This window comes from Hevea brasiliensis, chromosome 7, assembly GCF_030052815.1.
Source record: "Hevea brasiliensis isolate MT/VB/25A 57/8 chromosome 7, ASM3005281v1, whole genome shotgun sequence".
NCBI lineage: Eukaryota > Viridiplantae > Streptophyta > Magnoliopsida > Malpighiales > Euphorbiaceae > Hevea > Hevea brasiliensis.
This window is the reverse complement of record NC_079499.1, coordinates 4,623,630-4,641,421: the sequence shown is the minus strand read 5'-3', so window position 1 is coordinate 4,641,421 and position 17,792 is coordinate 4,623,630. Positions and strand designations below refer to the sequence as shown.

General features: G+C 33.8%; 2 protein-coding genes across 6 annotated transcripts; both read right to left on the bottom strand.

Annotated features, from left to right (window-relative positions):
* Positions 1–167: 167 nt before the first annotated feature.
* On the bottom strand, positions 168–5,543 carry LOC110655655 (auxin-responsive protein IAA11). Its single transcript, XM_058149822.1, has 5 exons — positions 4,960–5,543; positions 2,108–2,427; positions 1,460–1,595; positions 662–723; positions 168–574 (listed from the first exon to the last, which is right to left on the bottom strand). The coding sequence occupies exons 1-5, from the start codon at positions 5,526–5,528 to the stop codon at positions 525–527; spliced, it is 1,137 nt and encodes a 378-aa protein (XP_058005805.1). The 5' UTR covers positions 5,529–5,543; the 3' UTR covers positions 168–524.
* Positions 5,544–7,783: 2,240 nt separating this feature from the next.
* On the bottom strand, positions 7,784–16,727 carry LOC110655653 (uncharacterized). Of its 5 annotated transcripts, XR_009150004.1 has the most exons (6): positions 16,511–16,727; positions 16,212–16,346; positions 9,990–10,177; positions 9,310–9,518; positions 9,065–9,155; positions 7,784–8,092 (listed from the first exon to the last, which is right to left on the bottom strand). XR_009150004.1 is itself a non-coding variant. In XM_021812071.2 (5 exons), the coding sequence occupies exons 1-4, from the start codon at positions 16,567–16,569 to the stop codon at positions 9,328–9,330; spliced, it is 573 nt and encodes a 190-aa protein (XP_021667763.1). In that variant the 5' UTR covers positions 16,570–16,726; the 3' UTR covers positions 7,784–8,092; positions 9,310–9,327. The 5 variants fall into 5 exon arrangements, 3 of the variants coding, with proteins under 3 accessions (XP_021667763.1, XP_021667764.2, XP_058005802.1); XR_009150003.1 differs by having other exon boundaries at positions 9,065–9,518; positions 16,511–16,725; XM_021812071.2 differs by lacking the exon at positions 9,065–9,155 and having other exon boundaries at positions 16,511–16,726.
* Between the last annotated feature and the right edge of the window lie 1,065 nt (positions 16,728–17,792).

Sequence of the window (17,792 nt, the reverse complement as noted above, 5' to 3'; positions counted from 1 at the left end):
GAGACTCGGACAAAACAGGCAAATCTACAAAGTTGAACGTGAGACGACGCACCGACAAAGGATTCTGCAAGTCCAAAATAATGAGCGTATTTTAAGAATGCTTCAGCGCGTGTGATTAAGCAAAGATCAAAATTTGCAGGATTCAACTGGAAAATGAAGTAGAAACGTTTCAAGAACATGAATATCCTTTGCATTCACAAAGATGAGAAAGCAATTCAGCACACTGGAATTTACAGGATTAGCAAATAGCATTCACTGAACTATGCAAGTATTGAGCATACTACACGGAAAAGTGAAAGTGGTTGTGTTGGGAAAAAAAAAGCGAGGCTAGCATTTTCTGAGGTAGAACAAGAATGAACAAATTTATCATGATAGGAAAATACAGCAACCAAAAAGCCAACTCAATGCAGCAGAAAACCAGTCAGTACTATTTTAAAATGCTTTCATTATTATCACTTTCTCCTTTGTATATCACTCTTCAAGCCATAGATTTTCTTCATCTAACTCAAGTTTAAGGGAAAAGCCTAGATAAGCTTGCTTCTTTGTCTCCCATTCCTTTCTTGCAACCTTGGAGCTACAAATTAGAAATTAACCTCACATAATTAGTACATTAAGCGCAGCTTCAGGGGTGAATCAGAATGTTGATTTCATGTTTGTTTACCAAGTCCAGTTGCTTCAGATCTTCTCATGATTCTGAGCCTCTTCACAGAGCTAAGGAACATCCTGAAAGCCAAAAATCAAATTGAATAGTAAAAAAATTAATGTGAATATGCCAAACAAAATCGCACTCAAGAAAAATAAAATTGCTGAAGCATTAAATTGTCAAGAAAACATAAAGAAAGTACAAAAAAAGAAATAAAGTATGTAATTATATTCCTCTTCTTCCCTTTTCTTTATCTTTCATTTATTCCTTTGCTGTGTTTCTCCCAATTCTTTCATTACTTGCCCACTTTTTCCCGATTGTAAACAAAATGGCTCAAAAGAAGCTAAAAATGCTTAAGCATTAATTTGTCAAGAAAGCATAAGCAAATGCAAAAGAAAAAAAAAGAGAAGATGCTACCAAAAAAATAAAAAAAGAGCAAGCATAAAGAAAGTACAAAAGAAAATCAAAAGTATGTATCTATATTATTCTTCTTTTTCCCTTTTCTTTTCCTTTCACTTATTCCTTTGTTCTGTTTCTCCTTCTCCGAATTCCTTATTTTCTTATCTACTTTTTCCCCACTAAATATGGGGCACCAGTGCTCTCTCTATAAAGATGAATAGCACCTATGTGTTGGTAACTAGCACCATGCCTTTTTTTTGCTGTCATAATCTGCAAATCTGACAGAACAATATAGTAGCTCTGATTTGCTTGCTTGCCACAAGGCCTTGGCTTTCAGCTTAGAAAATATTTTCAGACTTTTATTGCGTCAGGTGTTAAACATAAATGAACAGATGCATATGTTGAATGGAAACAAACCCCCAAGGAACATCTCCAACAAGCATCCAATCCCCTTCCTTGTCCTCGTAGGTGAGCACAAACTCGGATGAACCATCCAGCAATTTTGGGCATCTTGTTGCATCTACCATTAGATTATGCTCTGGTGCACTTGATCCTATTACACATATAATTCCACCATCAATCAAATTACAAATACACTCTAGGTAGATGCTAATAGACATAATGAACAGCTTCAGCCCCCAATTACTGGCATTATGCATGTGAACATTTAACACAATGGAATCCCAGAATACAGGATTTAAAAATTTTATCCGGAATCCCAATATATTTCTGCAATTCTCAAGAAACTCTGATTTTTGAAATCAGAATAAATAATCAAGATTAATAAACATTTTCACAATGTATAAAATTAAGCAGACGATCTGGTGTATTTCCTATCAATATCTGTATCATGAATTATCAAATAAACTATAGAATTAAAGATAATATCATAAATCACAAAGCATACAAATTTCAGAACATATTGAACACAATTACAACAAACTTTCTAGAAGACCAATAATGCCAGTAAGATCCAACTTGCATGGCTTTTGAAACTTGTAATTCAGTCCTAAAATGGGTAGACAGCTTTGGAGGATTGATATGAAAAGGATAGGAAAAACTTACGCATTGCATTAATGGTTGGGATGGGTCGAAGGAACATATCTTCCAAGGTTTGGGCTAAGGCTTCATAGCACCCAGAAGCATTAAGATCAACCTTTCTTCCTATGGCAATCCCATCCATATTCACCTTAACAAAGAAGGAAGTCCTGACCTTGAAATTATTGCTGTTCATGTTGCTTCCATTGTTAGTCTTATCCAGCACAGCAGTATTATTTTTATTTTTTCCAATTACTGAGTTATATTCTTCAGTGGCCACTGACTTTGCCTGATTAACCATGCTGTTCATTCTATAAGCTCTTATTGGAGGCCAACCAACAACTTGACTGATTCAAAGTTGAAACCAAAAACAATAAAAGAAAAAATCAATCCCATGAATTGAAGAAAGCATATTTAAAATGTTAACTATAAAACGATAAAGGCTGCTTCACCAAAAAGAATTAACCTATATCAAAAAGTTACCAAGTACTGGAATAAGAACAAAAACTTTTCACACTGCATTCATAGCCATGCCTGAAGGCCTTAGCTCAGCTGGTATGGGGATGAAATGGATTGGGTTACATTTAAATGTTACTCATAAAGGGGAAGGGAGGGGAAGGGGGACAATAACAAGGATTAATTGCATGGCTCAACTTTGAATTTCCTACAAATAATTGACACTATTTAATCAAACAATCATCTGCGTAGGGGAACATTAAGTATTTATTAGTGTGGAAGACTATAATAGGACCTCAAGTTACAAAATACCTACAGAGAAGAGAAGAATGGTGTTTTCATTTTTGAAAGTGAAAAGCATTACTGCCTAACACAAAAAAGTCCAACAAGCAATTATTGATGACCAGAAACTACAAGTTATCAGGAACACCCCAGCAAATAAGCTAGGTTCAAATAATGGTGCATCACGTGCTGCGAGAGGATGGTGAATGGGGAAGGAAAAAAAACACAGAATAAAATGACTAGACCACTCTCGTAAGATAGAAAAAGATGCAAAATGAACCAAAGTTCAAAACTTAGGATTGGTCTAAACAAACGCTAAGGAACATCAAATTTCTCCATAATGTAGGATTGTTTTTGTAGTTGTTTATCATGCCAACATCAATTACCATCAGAATACAGTAGAAAATATATTCCGTTAATTTCTCATGCCATGGTCCTATAAAACCATTTATATAAGCCAGTACACACAACACCGCTTCCAGAGCCAAACCTTGACAATCATAGGCAGAGGGAAGAAGGAACCCAGGGCTCCTGACACTGGAGTTTCTAAATCTAGTTACAGTGCCATAACCAGCACCCCTCCCTTCTGGTGACTGTATGAAATTGTAGCAGTTCCATTCATAGTTTTAAGCAATTTATTGAATAATCCTTTCCAAATCTAGAGGTCATACCTTTTCAGTTTATTGAACTAAGGACCACATTAGTAATCATTCCAATTTAAGATCTCATATTAGTCACTGGAACTATTTTAACTTGTGATAAAGAATATTCAAATAGTATTCAAAATTTGTAAAGAACCTAGAACATGGGCTTACGATTCAAATTCATCAATCCTTTTAACTTTGCAACCTTTGTTTCTATATTTTGCTTTTTAGCTGTATTTGCACATTATATTATTGCTTAAATTTGCATTTTCATTTCTACAGTACTTAGCTTACAAGCCAAAAGATTATTACCACAAAATACCAATAGACTTATTTAAAATTATATAAATTAAAGGCAAACACTCTTCAAATTTTAAAGATAATTTATATTCTCCACATTAACTTAAATTCATGAATTGCAGAATCAGTCATTTCTTTGCATTTGAGAAGGTCAGATCCAATCTAGAAAGAGTGGTGTAAGGAGCTAAGGATTGCTTCTAAAATATATATCTCTTTTAACTCTGAATTTATATCGACTGCATATGATCCAATAGTTCTTCGTCGCATTTCATATAAATTGAAAAATGTCAAGTTCACATTACATAAATTGAAGTAGTAAAGAAAATAAGTATCTTATACCAATTGAAGTAAAACGTGTTACTAATTAAACCTTAATTTTTCTTAAGTTATTTCCAGGTTGGATCAATTAGTTGTAACCCAAAATGGACTGAATAGCAAACTTATGAAAAATCTAAATGGAAACAAAACGAAAGCATGAAGAGAAACAAAGCACACCTATTGCCGATAACACTACATTCATATGAATTTCAGCAACCCAGGCCCAGTGGACCAGGATGCAGGCATCAAGGGGGGTTTCGACAGAGATCATAGATTTGAGCCATCTTGTTGTCTTCACGTGCAAGAAAGGTGGGGTAAAAAATTCATCTAGCTATTAAAATGATGGGACAGATATACGAGAGGCACGGCAGTAGGCCTATCTAAAAGCAAATAAGGAGCTTTCTCTGGTGGCTGAACACCCTTTGGAAACTTGTTTACTCTTATTCATTAACTGGTATAGAAACATTTTTTTTATAGGGGAATTGGGGAGTTGGACTCGATCCTTGACACCTGCCGTGATATGCCTTCAGCACTGAACCAAGCCAGGCTGAACCTTTGGTTGAAGGTAAGAAATTGGTCACAAAATTCTACCATTTTTATTATTTTTTGAGGAAATTTAGAAATTCAGGTGATTGATTAGATCCATTAAATTCCAAAATCAGATAATTAAGAACCTAATTCCGTTTTGATTCATGCCAAAGAGGGTGAGTAAAAGTGAACATATAGCAATGATCTCATTTATTTATGACCATAATAATTAAGATAAAACATTGGATCAATAGAAGCTAACATGGTGAATATAAAATACCTCAATTTTGATTAAAAAAAGGGAAAGAAGTTAAAAATAGAGAATTGACGATCAAACGATTGAATTTATACCTGGAAGCACCATTAGGGGCAGAGACAGAATCAGCACTCCTCTTGGTCCCAGCCGTGGCGTTAGCTCTACTCAACGTGGAAGAAGACGATGAAGTACAAGAAGAAGAAGTAGAAACACCAGAAGGCAAATCCTTAGCAGTCAAAATTCTAGCATATTTAGTCTTGACCGCTGTTTGTTGAGCCTTGAAACCACCAAGACTCAAGCCAAGACCGAGCTCGAGCTCAGCCTCATCGGGGCTAGAAGAATCCTCAGATGACATAGCAGTATTGCCCTCCCCGGACACCGTCGACATGGAGGATGTCTTAACACCACCGCCGCCACCCAATACAAGTTGCATGAAAAAGAAGAAGACAAGGAGGAGAAGGAGGAGGAGGAGGGAGGATATAAGAATGGAGATGGTATTTGGAATGTTTGAGTTTAGGGGGTGCTGTGAAAGGGAAGTAAATGAGAATGGGAAAGGAAAGGAAAGGAAATGAAAGGAAAGAGAGATGAGAAAGAGAAAGATGGGTGGATTGGATTGGACCCCACCTGTCTGCTTTATGCGCCCTCCTTCCTTTTGCCTCCTCATTTCCCTATATCTCTTTTCTCTCCGATATTTTCAATTTCTCTACTATTTTCAAAATCTTTCTACATCTAGCCATCACTGGTGGCAGTCACCGACTATAGATGATAACTAATTGGATATTTTATATAAAATTTACAATTTATGAATTAAATATTTATTATTTAAATTTATATATATAAATAATTAATTAAATAAAAAATATTTATCTTTAATAGTATGTGTATATTTTGTATATTTATTTTAAAATATAAATTATTAATAAGAAATACATATAATCTCAGCACAGGAAGGCCGAGCCCGGGAAACCCAAAGTATCTTCTCATATCGCGAGATATACAAACACTACAACAAGAGGAAGCAAAACAAAAGCAAAATAAGAAAACATAGGAAACTTCCACATCCAGAAGCGGGACCCATTTATTTTCCTTGGTTGTGAGATGGGACCCATCGCCACGAGCTCCAAACGACAAGCCGACAAGGTGGGACCGAACATCACAGTGCTCGACATGTAGTAGTTAGGACCTCATGGGACCCACACAAGGTCATGTAATCAAGTAATAACCCCTTCTCACTCGATTTTAGAGGCGACAGCCCAACCGATAAATATCGCCAACGGAACACCTGTACCCAAGCAAAAATTAAATTATTTAACAAAAACCTTTTGGCGTCCGCAATTAATTAAACGCTTTGGAGTCCGAAATTAAAAAAACAATTGTGACACGAGGCAGAGAGTTGTGACATGGACCGCACAAGGAGGATGTCCGGCGACGGGGGGACAGAGTGCACGGTCCAAACCTTTTTCGTAATTAGAGAAAAATTGTGGGGGCATAAACAGAAATTTTTCTCCTTTGATTTTTTCTATAATTTTTTTAAATTTAATATTTGAAGATATCAATTAATATTTTCGATTTAATTTAATTATTATTTTTAAAATGATATTCAATTAGATAAATTATAATTAATTAATTATTTTTTTATTATATTTTTAAATAAAAATAATATTTAATCATTAAATTGATGTAAGGAGTCAAATTAAATTAAAATAAAATTATTTCATTATATTAAACATTGAATTATCATGTTTGGTAGTTATATTTTAATTCATTTAATGATTATTTTTTATAAAATTTAAATAATTATACTCAATTTCATATCAAAAATTAATTAAAATGAGATAATATACTCTTATATCTAGATATAAATATTTGAATTATAAAATTTATTGTTAAATAAAGAAAATAAGTTAGATTTAATTCTACTCTAAAAATTAGTTAAAAAAGAAATAAGAAGAATTTTTAGTTTTGATTAATGGAAATTAATTTGATGGATATTTATATTGTTTCATCTTTTTTGAAAATATTATTGAAATTAATCATTATATAATTGTTAATAAAGATAAATTAGCATTTTTATTTTTAAAAAATTACGTGCAACAAACCTAACTGACTCTAAAAATTTAATCGAACCGCCGATTATAATTTGATCTAGTTTGTGGTTTAAAGAGAGGAACTGAGACTAACCCATAGACAGTTCCGATCCAAGTCGAACCCGTAAAATGTTAATTTATTTCGGTTCAAAATTTAATCGAACCGACTCTGAGTGGATGGGTCTAGAAGATACGAGCGAGTCATTACATATTGCCACGCTTCCTCTGCTGATTCGCTGAGACGTGACAATTGAGGGTTGCGTGTCCTGTCCAAAATTGTAATTTTCATGTAAAAATTGTAATTGTTTATACATCAAATGAACTATCAATCAATTTTGATTAATATTAGTAATCCTATTTCTAAAATCATAGAGTTTTAAATTTAAAATCAAATTGGAATTTATCAAATAGATTATGTTTTCTTTGCCCTAAAAATTTGTTTTTCTTATATGTCAAAAAATTATTAAGAACTAATTTCATCCTTTAAATTTTTTTAATAAAAAATTAAAAATCAAATTAAAAAAATATGTAACTTATAAAAATTATATAAATATTTAAAATTTTAAATAATTATATATTTATTTAAAATATTTATAAATAATAATCGATATATTTAATAAAAAATAATTTATAATTATATTTATTAAAAATAATATTTAATAAAATATATAATAAAATTTTAAAAATTAAATAAAAATATAATAAAATATTTAATTAAATTAATTTTAAATAAATAAATAAACTTATTTTTAAAATTTATAAAAAGATTATAAATTAAAAACAAATACTCTATAAATATCAATTAAAATGCTTTTAAAATATAGAAAATGAGTAAACTTTGAATTTTGAGTTTTCCATTTATAAAATTTAATAAAGTACTAAATTTAATGGTCAAATCTGGAGTGTGAAGCCATAGTACCCAAAACTGAAGGAGTGGGAGTAATGTGAACCAGATTGGTTAACAGTCATTTCACCATGAATCAGTATGTAGCCAAAATGGCACACAAATCATCAATGCTATTTATTTCTCCTTTCTGTTTCTGCTCAAAATCAAGCTTGCCAAGCACTTAATGCTGCTTCTGCTTTCTTTTCTTCTAACAGATGATGTTGACACTCACCTCTCCAATCCCAATGAAAATGGCTAAATGGTAAAGAAAATAAGAAACGAAAACATTAAAACTCATTTTAAAAAATAAATGATAATAATATAATAAAATATTTAATAAATTAATTATAAATATTAAAATAAAAATAAAAATTTTCATATCATTTTTTTTAATTTATAAATTTAAAAATTATTATAAATAAATTTATCGATTTTTAAAGCACGTAACTAGTCAAATCACCCTACAATTCTTTTGAGGAGGACTTCTTGTTTCTCTCCTTTTGGTGCCACACGCATCAAAATGCTAAAACTTGGCTACTGGCGTTAGGCCCAAAGGAATCGATGAGCTACTCTTTCTTGGGCAATTTTGGGGATTGCCCCAAAGATAAGGAACATATTTCATTGCTTGTTTAACAGTTAAGTACTCTGATCTACTTTGGCAAGAAGGAGAGAACTTCTCTCAGGAAAAAATAATAATAATAATAATAAAAAATCCCCTATTCCCCTATTTAAAAATTTAAAAATTTTGAAAAATAAATTTAATTAATTCTTATACTATAATTAAATAATTCAATTTTTTTAATTTTAACAAATTTCAATTTAAAAAAATAAAAATTAAATATAATTATAGGAAAATTCAATTAATTTTTTTTTTTTTACAAATAATTTATTTTGAAAGAAGCTTATGAAGAACAAGATATTTTTATAAATTATTTCATTTTTCATTCATTACCTTCTATGTGTTTTAATAAAATCATTCACTTATTAAAAAAAAAAAAAATCTGTCTGACCAAATTTAGCCAAATTTCAAACTACCATATAAACATGTCAAAGGTAATTTTCATTCACCAGAGTTATTTTAATTCTATCCCTAACTTTATGATTTATTGAGAAACTGGATAAATTCGAGGGGCTTTTTGGTAATAAAATTAAAGTTGAGTATTTTATTAAACAAATTGAAATTGAGAAAAATGAAAAAACTCTCAAAGTTGAGCAACCGAATTTTACCCAGAATTCGAAGTACAATTTACGGCTATCTCGATTCTTAGACTGTTAGTTGCTCTTCAATATCTGCTAGAATGAAAGTACCAAATCCATCCTGGATTTGGAAAAGAGGCCAAATTGTACCAGGTGAGCAGTTTTAACTATATTTATGAGCACATCAGATCTAAACTTGTGTTAATCCTAATGCTGGAAGAACAGGAACTGGTGTGAAACACAGAGCCGAAAAATGAAAAAATGTTCCCACATACTTGATGGTGTGCAGCTTTTCATTTGTTCTCTGGCTTTTGAGATCCCTGTGGGCATGAAGTGCATGCCTTGCAATCTGGAGATGGGTAGTTTTCAGAAAGACTAATCCGCATTGTTTGCTGCTTTTCCTCATTACCAGGAACATGAAGGAGAGCTTCCATTATTAGGATTTCCCAATCACGAGGAAGGAAAAACGAAAACCAATTGTCCTCTGTTAGACAAATGCCATTTACTTGTTAGTTTAGAATAAAAGGATTTTCCACAGAACTAGATATGTTCAGTCAGAACTTCAACAATGCAAAAGAGCTGGAAGACATCACTTTTAGGTCAATGCAAAATAATGGTGCTAGCCCATGGACCATGGGCACTTGACGAGTGACAACTACTCCCATAGAGGTGGAATTGAGTCGTCCATCTTAGGGTGTGGACCAAAGGGACACACACATACAAAAAGAAAGGCAGGGAAGGACAGATAAGAAAAAAAAAAATATGGTTAACACCTAGCAAATGCTATTATGAAGAAAAGCCAGGAATAGAAAAAAAAATACAACAATAAACTTCAGCTCAAGGTTCTTTGACAGGTTATGAATTTAAACCTAATTGTAGTAAATAAGAAGAGCTCAAAGAAGAAATAAAACATAAAGCATAGAGAAGGACATCGTAATCAAATAAAAGCACAAACCTCCATTACGAACTGCCTTCAATTGGAACACACCATTGCCACGTGGTCCAGACACAGGAAATGTGCAAGATACAGAATGCCTTTTGTGAGCCACTGCAAGAGATGCATTGTACCATGGACCTTTAGCAATTGGTTCCCCAATAGCATCTTTGATTGCCTGATTTTTACTGGCTTTCTCCATGGCCTTGCTGAAAAATTTTAAGCTAAAAGATGAATATGTGATTGTGAACCATGAACGAAAAAGTGATATGAGGCATCAATTAACAAAGCAGCCTTCAACTACCAAAAATAATTTTATAAAATTATCAAGTCGCTCAACCTGCATCTCACCACCACCCACAAGAAGCTCACTCTCCTTTTTTTCCTCTTTTCATTCAACCAAAAATGACTTAAAGAATACTTTCTCTAGATAAGAACAGTAGCATTTTCAATATCATATAGTCACTTTAAAAAAGAAGGAATTCATTATTTGAGGGATGTTTACTATAAGCATAAAAGAAATGCAAAGCAAAGTAGGCAACATGTTGATGATAACTATTATCCTAGTTAAGGGGAAAGAAAAAAGTCTGTCTTTTTGTTTGTTGTAGTGGACATAAGTGTCGCAAGGTATTTTGCAAGGTATTTTGCGGTCGCCTGAACGAAAGCTCTTCACCGAAGTGGAAAAGAGTGAGGAGTCGCCACTTTAATTTTGAGGAAAATTAAAGAAAACCATTCATGAAAATAAGTTTAAAAGAAACCACTTCAAAAACAGAGATTCTAGGTTCGGGGTCCATATACAGGCGGGGAAGGTGTTAGGCACCCCGCCTCGTCTCTCAATGAAGGTAAACAGATTTAATGTTATGCTCTTTTATAAATCAAAAGCGTAATTAGGGGATTAGGAAAGTGATGATGTTAATCCTTTGTGCAAAATAAAAGAATGTTTGATATTTCACTTATTTTGGGTTACCCAAGAACACGAGTTAGTGAGATGGCCCTTTAGTGAATGAAGTTATCTTGCATATTGGAGTTGTGTTATTTTAATTTTGATTTCGTTAAGAGAGCTCGGATAAGAAGTTTCTACCAATCTCTAGATATGTTTTATTAAGAGTTTTAGGCGGAATATTTCGGATAAGAACTCTCCTCCGATCTCCATATATTTTATAGAGGTTTTGATTGAGAAACGGGTAAGAACTCTCCCCCGATCTCTTAGAGTGTTCGGCTTAAAATTTAAATAAAGGATCTCGAATCAGAACTCTCCTCCGATTTCCGTGTTTTATTTAAATAAGAATCGGGTAAGAACCCTACCCCGATCTCTTAGAGTGTTCGGTTCAAAATTTAAATGAAAGATCTCGGATAAGAACTCTCCTCCGATCTCCGTGTTTTATTTGAATGAGAATCGAGTAAGAACTTTCCCCCGATCTCTTAGAGTGTTCGGTTTAAAAATTTAAATGAAGGATCTCGGATAAGAACTCTCCTCCGATCTCCGTGTTTTATTTGAATGAGGATCGGGTAAGAACTCTCCCCCGATCTCTTAGAGTGATTGATTTAAAAATTTAAATGAAGGATCTCGGATGAGAACTCACCTCCGATCTCCGTGTTTTATTTGAATGAGAATCGGGTAAGAACTCTCCCCCGATCTCTTAGAGTGTTCGATTTAAAATTTTAAATGAAGGATCTCGGATAAGAACTCTCCTCCGATCCCCTTGTTTTATTTGAATCAGAATCGGGTAAAAACTCTCCCCCGATCTCTTAAAGTGTTCGATTTAAAAATTTAAATGAAAGATCTCGGATAAGAACTCTCCTCCGATCTCCGTGTTTTATTTGAATGAGGATCGAGTAAGAACTCTCCCCCGATCTCTTAGAGTGTTCGATTTAAAAATTTAAATGAACGATCTCGGATAAGAACTCTCCTCCGATCTCCGTGTTTTATTTGAATGAGAATCAGGTAAGAACTCTCCCCCGATCTCTTAGGTGATTACCTTGTCCGAACTCTTTGGCCAGCTATATCCGATCTCTTTCGGTTACTAGTCTGGGCTCCGATCTTATCTCAATTCCTGCTCTATTATGCTATCTCCTGGACTCGTTTAGTAGCCCGACCTCATAACTTTTTCCTCTAAGCTACTATTCAACCTTTGGTTATTTTATTTGTTCAAAAAAAACTTTCACATTAAGATACTTCTAGCAATATTGTATTAAGTTACCTACAAGTTGCTCTCAACCAGAACACCTATTTTCGAAGGAAATGAAAACTAAGGAGAAATAAATAGAGTTTACAGACGAATATAAGAAGTAAACATCGGGAAATAACTATCGGTCTGAATAATCTACATTGGGATTTTAGTGCAACTAAACTTGATGGAAATTTGAAAAATAAAAACAGATAAACTGAAACACGAGCATCCAGCGAAATAATAGTCTAGACACTTACCTGTGGGAGATTGAGGATCTTGAGCTAACTCTAGTGTCCACAAATCTTGTAGAGGTGGAAGCTGATAGTCCAGGGACTAATGCTTACTTCGAAATAACGAGAACCAGTCGAATCTTTGTTGAGCGGCGTGATAGCAAGGTTGGAATGAGATCAAGCTTGGAGATTAATATGCTGGTATTGGAGTAATGAAGACGAAACTGAACAAAAAAATGGTATCGCAGAGTAATGAATAGACTGAAAATAAAGAATTTCAGGTCCAAAACTCCTTCAATGGAGATACTTAAGAAAACTAGTTTCTGAAGTTTCTCGAAAGCTCAGAATGGCAAAGTAGCAAAACTGAATTAGATTTCAGAGCCTTTCCACTATAATCACCACCACCTTTTTTGCCCGTCCATTCTACAGTATTGCATGCAAGTATTTATAGGGAACGGATGCTGCTAATGAAGGGTCAGGATCTCCCCTTGGGGAGACGAAAGGTTTGGATTTAAAAGGACATAATCCGATATCTGAGAATTAAAGAGAATCAAAATGGATGGCTGGGATCCCATTCAGAATATCTGTCATTTCTCTTCTTAATCCAACGGCTCAGGATCCTGCCTTACAAGATGGATTTGAGGGCTGGGAATAAAAGGCACCGGACCTGTTGTCTGTTTTTGATCCAAGGGCTCCGAGTTCGTCCTTACAAGTATGATCAACGGTGAGGATTGTGATGTACAGAACTGTCACAACTGTTTTTGGCTTCTGTCAGCAATGTGGGCGATTCTGCAAATGAGGCGTGCGGTGAAGATTTGATCACGCCTACAACGCTTTAACTACCTCGGCTCTGATTATGTAGAGAGTTATTGGAAGTCGTCTCATCCTCTTCTTGCTTTCCGATCTCCTATTCCTTCCGATCTCTCTATTATGATCCCTTTTCGATCTCTTATATCGGGCCCCTCTCCCGATCTCTCCCATTCTAGAACCTTCCTTTCTAACCGATCTGCCTCAGTCAAAGCATTTAATTCTTCGGTTACCGATGCATCCGCTTCGGTTTCCGTAAGTAATAAATGCTCAGGCCCCCTATATATACGCCTCAGCTGGGAATCTCTCCCACATTACATTTCTCCTTTTTCCATTTCTCACTTCTCCTGTTCTAGTTTCTCCGGCAACATTCCGACCATAGCGAACGCTTTTGATCTTTTTTCGACTGTTCTCTTTGCTCCCCGACTGAAAATTTATGATCCCGGTGATCGGAGAATCATGAGAACTACATTTGATGACAGTGAGAGAACCGGACTAATTTACCGATTAAGATCGAAAATGTCGATCGTACCGATCTCGAGTCAGTCTACCGATATAATCGGTGAACTGATTTCGGGCGAGAGGACTGCTAATCTCCCTTTCAATATCGGTGACCGCCTCTTGAAGTTCATTTGACTCCTCACCACATCGGGCGTCCCGACTGCAGCTCGGTTCTGGTTGATAACATCATCGACGATGACTCCGCTTACCATCATGAGAGTCATAGTCACTCCATCTGAGCTGCACATCTATCCGGTGCCTATGGCTGGCTTTCTGATCAAACACACCCTTTGATTCAGCCACAAGACTAGGCTTTGACATAGGTCCTTACTAGGTAAGATGTAGTGCCGATCTTTAGAGATCGCCCAAATGATGTAATCTGACCTTTAAAGGTTCTTAATGATGTAATCCGATCTCTTGAGATCGCCCAAATGATGTAATCTAACCTTTTGGAAATGAAATGAAATTTTATTTGATAGTTATCATTTAATTATTGCCTTGATTAATTTTCGATCTCTGATGTGCATATCCGACCTAGTTCCTAACTAAATCACCCTTAGCCGATCTGTAACTCTGAACATCCGCCTTAATTCGTCGATCTTAGCCAGCCGATCTTTTTTTATTTTATTTATGGTGTTTCTGGCTCCTCAAGACGAAGAGGAGAGCGAGGAGGAAACCGAGAGAGAGAGGGAGACTGAGCAAAATGTCAATGTACCTAGAGAACAGGCTGGGGGTGACCCTCCAGCCGAATGACTTGTAACATTTATTTTGATATGAAATGAAATCCCTTTTGTTCAATTCCTTGATGAGATCGGAAAGTATCCAAATTATATGAGTGCTTGATTGTTTGAACGTATTAGGACATCAAACTTAACAGCGATTATTAATCTAAGTATAAGAGGTTGGAAGAACATTGTAACCATGAGATCGGTCTAAGCCGAGACCAAACACCGGATAGAACTTTAGATCATTAAAATTGGAAACTTGATTTGAACACTTAAGATCAGAAACACCATTAAGTCGAACTGAAACCACAAAATTTATAAAGGAGAGATCGGAAATAAGACTGGATGGCACAGAGACCTGAAATTAGTTTGATCTCCTTTGACGAGAGATCGGAAATGAGATTGGATGGCATGGAGACTTGATATTGGTGTGATCTCCTTTGTTGGGAGATTGGAAATCATTCGACTAGATGCGGGATCGGTTTATTTCCTAATCAAGTAACTTGTAACCGAAGAATGTTAGTTGGGGATCGATTTTCAAATTTCATTGACTTCGGTGAACGGCTAAAATATGGTGTCGACAATAAGAATAGACCTTAGTAAATAAACTGCATTTGATTGTCAGATTCAGTGTTTTCCCTTCATCAAGTGAAGAAGTGATGAGAATATTCTTAAATGAAGGACTCAAAAACATTGGTTATGACTCAGTTTTAACTGCAAATAACTTGTCTTAGTAATAGCAACAGAATAGATTGAATGAAGTACAGAATAAACTAATTATTCTTCACCTCTCATCTCCCAAATATTTGAAAAATAGTGCATAAGCTAAAGTTGACTTGGAGTCGGTATGAAAAATCCACTGGTTCTCAAAGTAATGTATGGTTAATAACATCAGGATCAAAGACTGATTGCAGCAGAGCATAACTAGCAATTAATCATCATATCTTTTTCTTTTGCTTACTTTCTCTCTCTCTCTACTCTTCAATGTTTTCCCAGAAGCTTACTCTGGAAACCTCACAGGCCATCTTACCAGGTCCTCATTTTCTTAGAAATTTAAACATACATAAATAAATTTCAAGCATAGTATGCTTTACTGTTCCAATCATTAGTTATTAGACATACATATGCATATAATGACCTGCCAAGACACATGACAGTTTAATTTCACAGTCTAAAATTTGGGGCAGTTAGAGATGGCGTACAACCCCAGGTGAGAAAACAAAAAAAAAAAAAAAAAAGAGAGAGAGAGAGAGAGAGAGAGAGAGAGAGAGAGAGAGAGAGAGAGAGAGAATGAATATCTTGATACAAGGTCACTCATTTCCATTGGTATGCTTTCTCAAGGATAAGAAACCACATTGAAGATCTTATTTAAGCAACTAAACTAAAATTATCAGAAAATGAAGTGTTTCTATATTGATCAATTTTTTACATAATCACACAATTAGTTGATCAGTCTGCCTCATTTCCATATAAGCATGACTAATACTCACTTAATCATCATAACTGCTTATCTGCAGCAGTTTATCTAAGCAACCAATTTGTTCACTGACTAACAATATAGCACGTTTGGCACTCAATAAGTGCTTGAATGAGAAATCGCCCCTAAAAGCTAGCCATTAGGGGAGACAGCCCAAAGGTCTCATCTACACACATCAAGTCGCATTAACCAATTTAAGAGGTGAGAGACATCGAAACATAGAACAAGAAATATCCTTTAATCTAACAAAAGTAACTTTTCCATATCCACAAAACGAAATTAATTATAGATTCTTAGACTCTGTAACAGCATCCGAATAAAATGTAACACACCTGCTGCAGCCTTGATATATGGCAAGGTCATCAAGAGCGCTCAAAGCAACACCGCCTGTGACGGTAATCAACAAAAAAGAAACAGCCTTACGACCAAAAGACCTGCTCTTTTCTTCATCCACAGGCTTGGCGGTACTGTGGAAAAACATCATATCAACAAAAAAAAAAAACTCATGGGTATGAGAGTTTACGACATCTTGAATCCATAATTTGCTTGATTACGAACCAGGTCTACAAAATTCAACATCTCCAGACACCGCACAACAATCATATCGTTCTAAAAGAAATTTGGCAATTACCTGGAAAGCTGTGACGCTGAAGAACTCCTGAAGAAAGAAATGAACCTCCTGCCCAGCATGATTGGAGACCTTTCTCTTTCCCAAGTTCACCAGTACTGTTTGGTAGAGCCGACTTGTCAAACTTGGTGTCCAGCTTGATTCGGTTGAATTGATACACTCTGGTGCTGGTAAGATAGCTAGCTCGAATCAACCTGACTTTTATTAGGGTCGGGTACGGGTTCACAGCACTACATTTTTAAGGCGATGTTCAAAACAAACAAACAACTCATTAAATACGTTAATTAAATGATATTACAAATTAATTTAAAATTAAAAATATGAAAATAATTTTAAAAGAATCAAAGACAATATTTTAATTTATTTTACTATGAATAAAATTAATTTATTATTAATATCAATATTATAAAAAAAACCTCACTAATTCAAATTAAAATAATAAAAATTAATTTCATGAAGATTAATTCATTACATGCTTGAACAAATTTAACTAAAAATAAAGAAATATTTAGAAAAAATTAAGTAAAATGATTATTAGGAAACTATTATCACTTTACATATTTCACATTATTGAAAATCCAGTCTTTTATTATTTTTTTTTCTTATAACAATCACACTTTTTTTTTTTTATTTCACTTCACTTACATACATGATTTTTCATTTACTCATAAACTACCATTAATTTGTACATAAACTTAAATCCTCTTTTTAGAAGTTCCTAAATGTTTTAGCTTTACAATGAAAAAAGAAAAAAAATTATAGATTTAAACTCTGTTTGTTTTGGAGAGAATAACTTATATATGAATAATATTTTTCACATAATGTATTTTTAAAATAAAATTTATGAAAATATTTTGTTCTGCTGTTTGATTGTAATGTTAAATTAATGATATATATATATATATATATATATATATTATGTATCTATAAGTGTTTTTACATTTTAAAAAGATTATTAAAATTTATAAAATAAAAATAACTCTTTTAAAAAAAAAATCTCCCTAAAAATACTTTGTTTGGTTTACTTTTTGAGTATAGTTATAGACGTGTAAACAGGTGAACTGAGTTATTTGACAAACTTTAAAAAATAAAATTGATAGATGATATTTAATTAATATGATACTCATCAATTTCAATTTGTACTAAATAAAGCTAATTGATTGCTGATTTTATTTATTTTTTATTTGAACAATATTATCTTTTTACAAAGTAACTCAAAAATTAATATTATTAATATTGTTCATTTTAATCTTTTCATTTACAATCATAACACCTAAATTAGCGC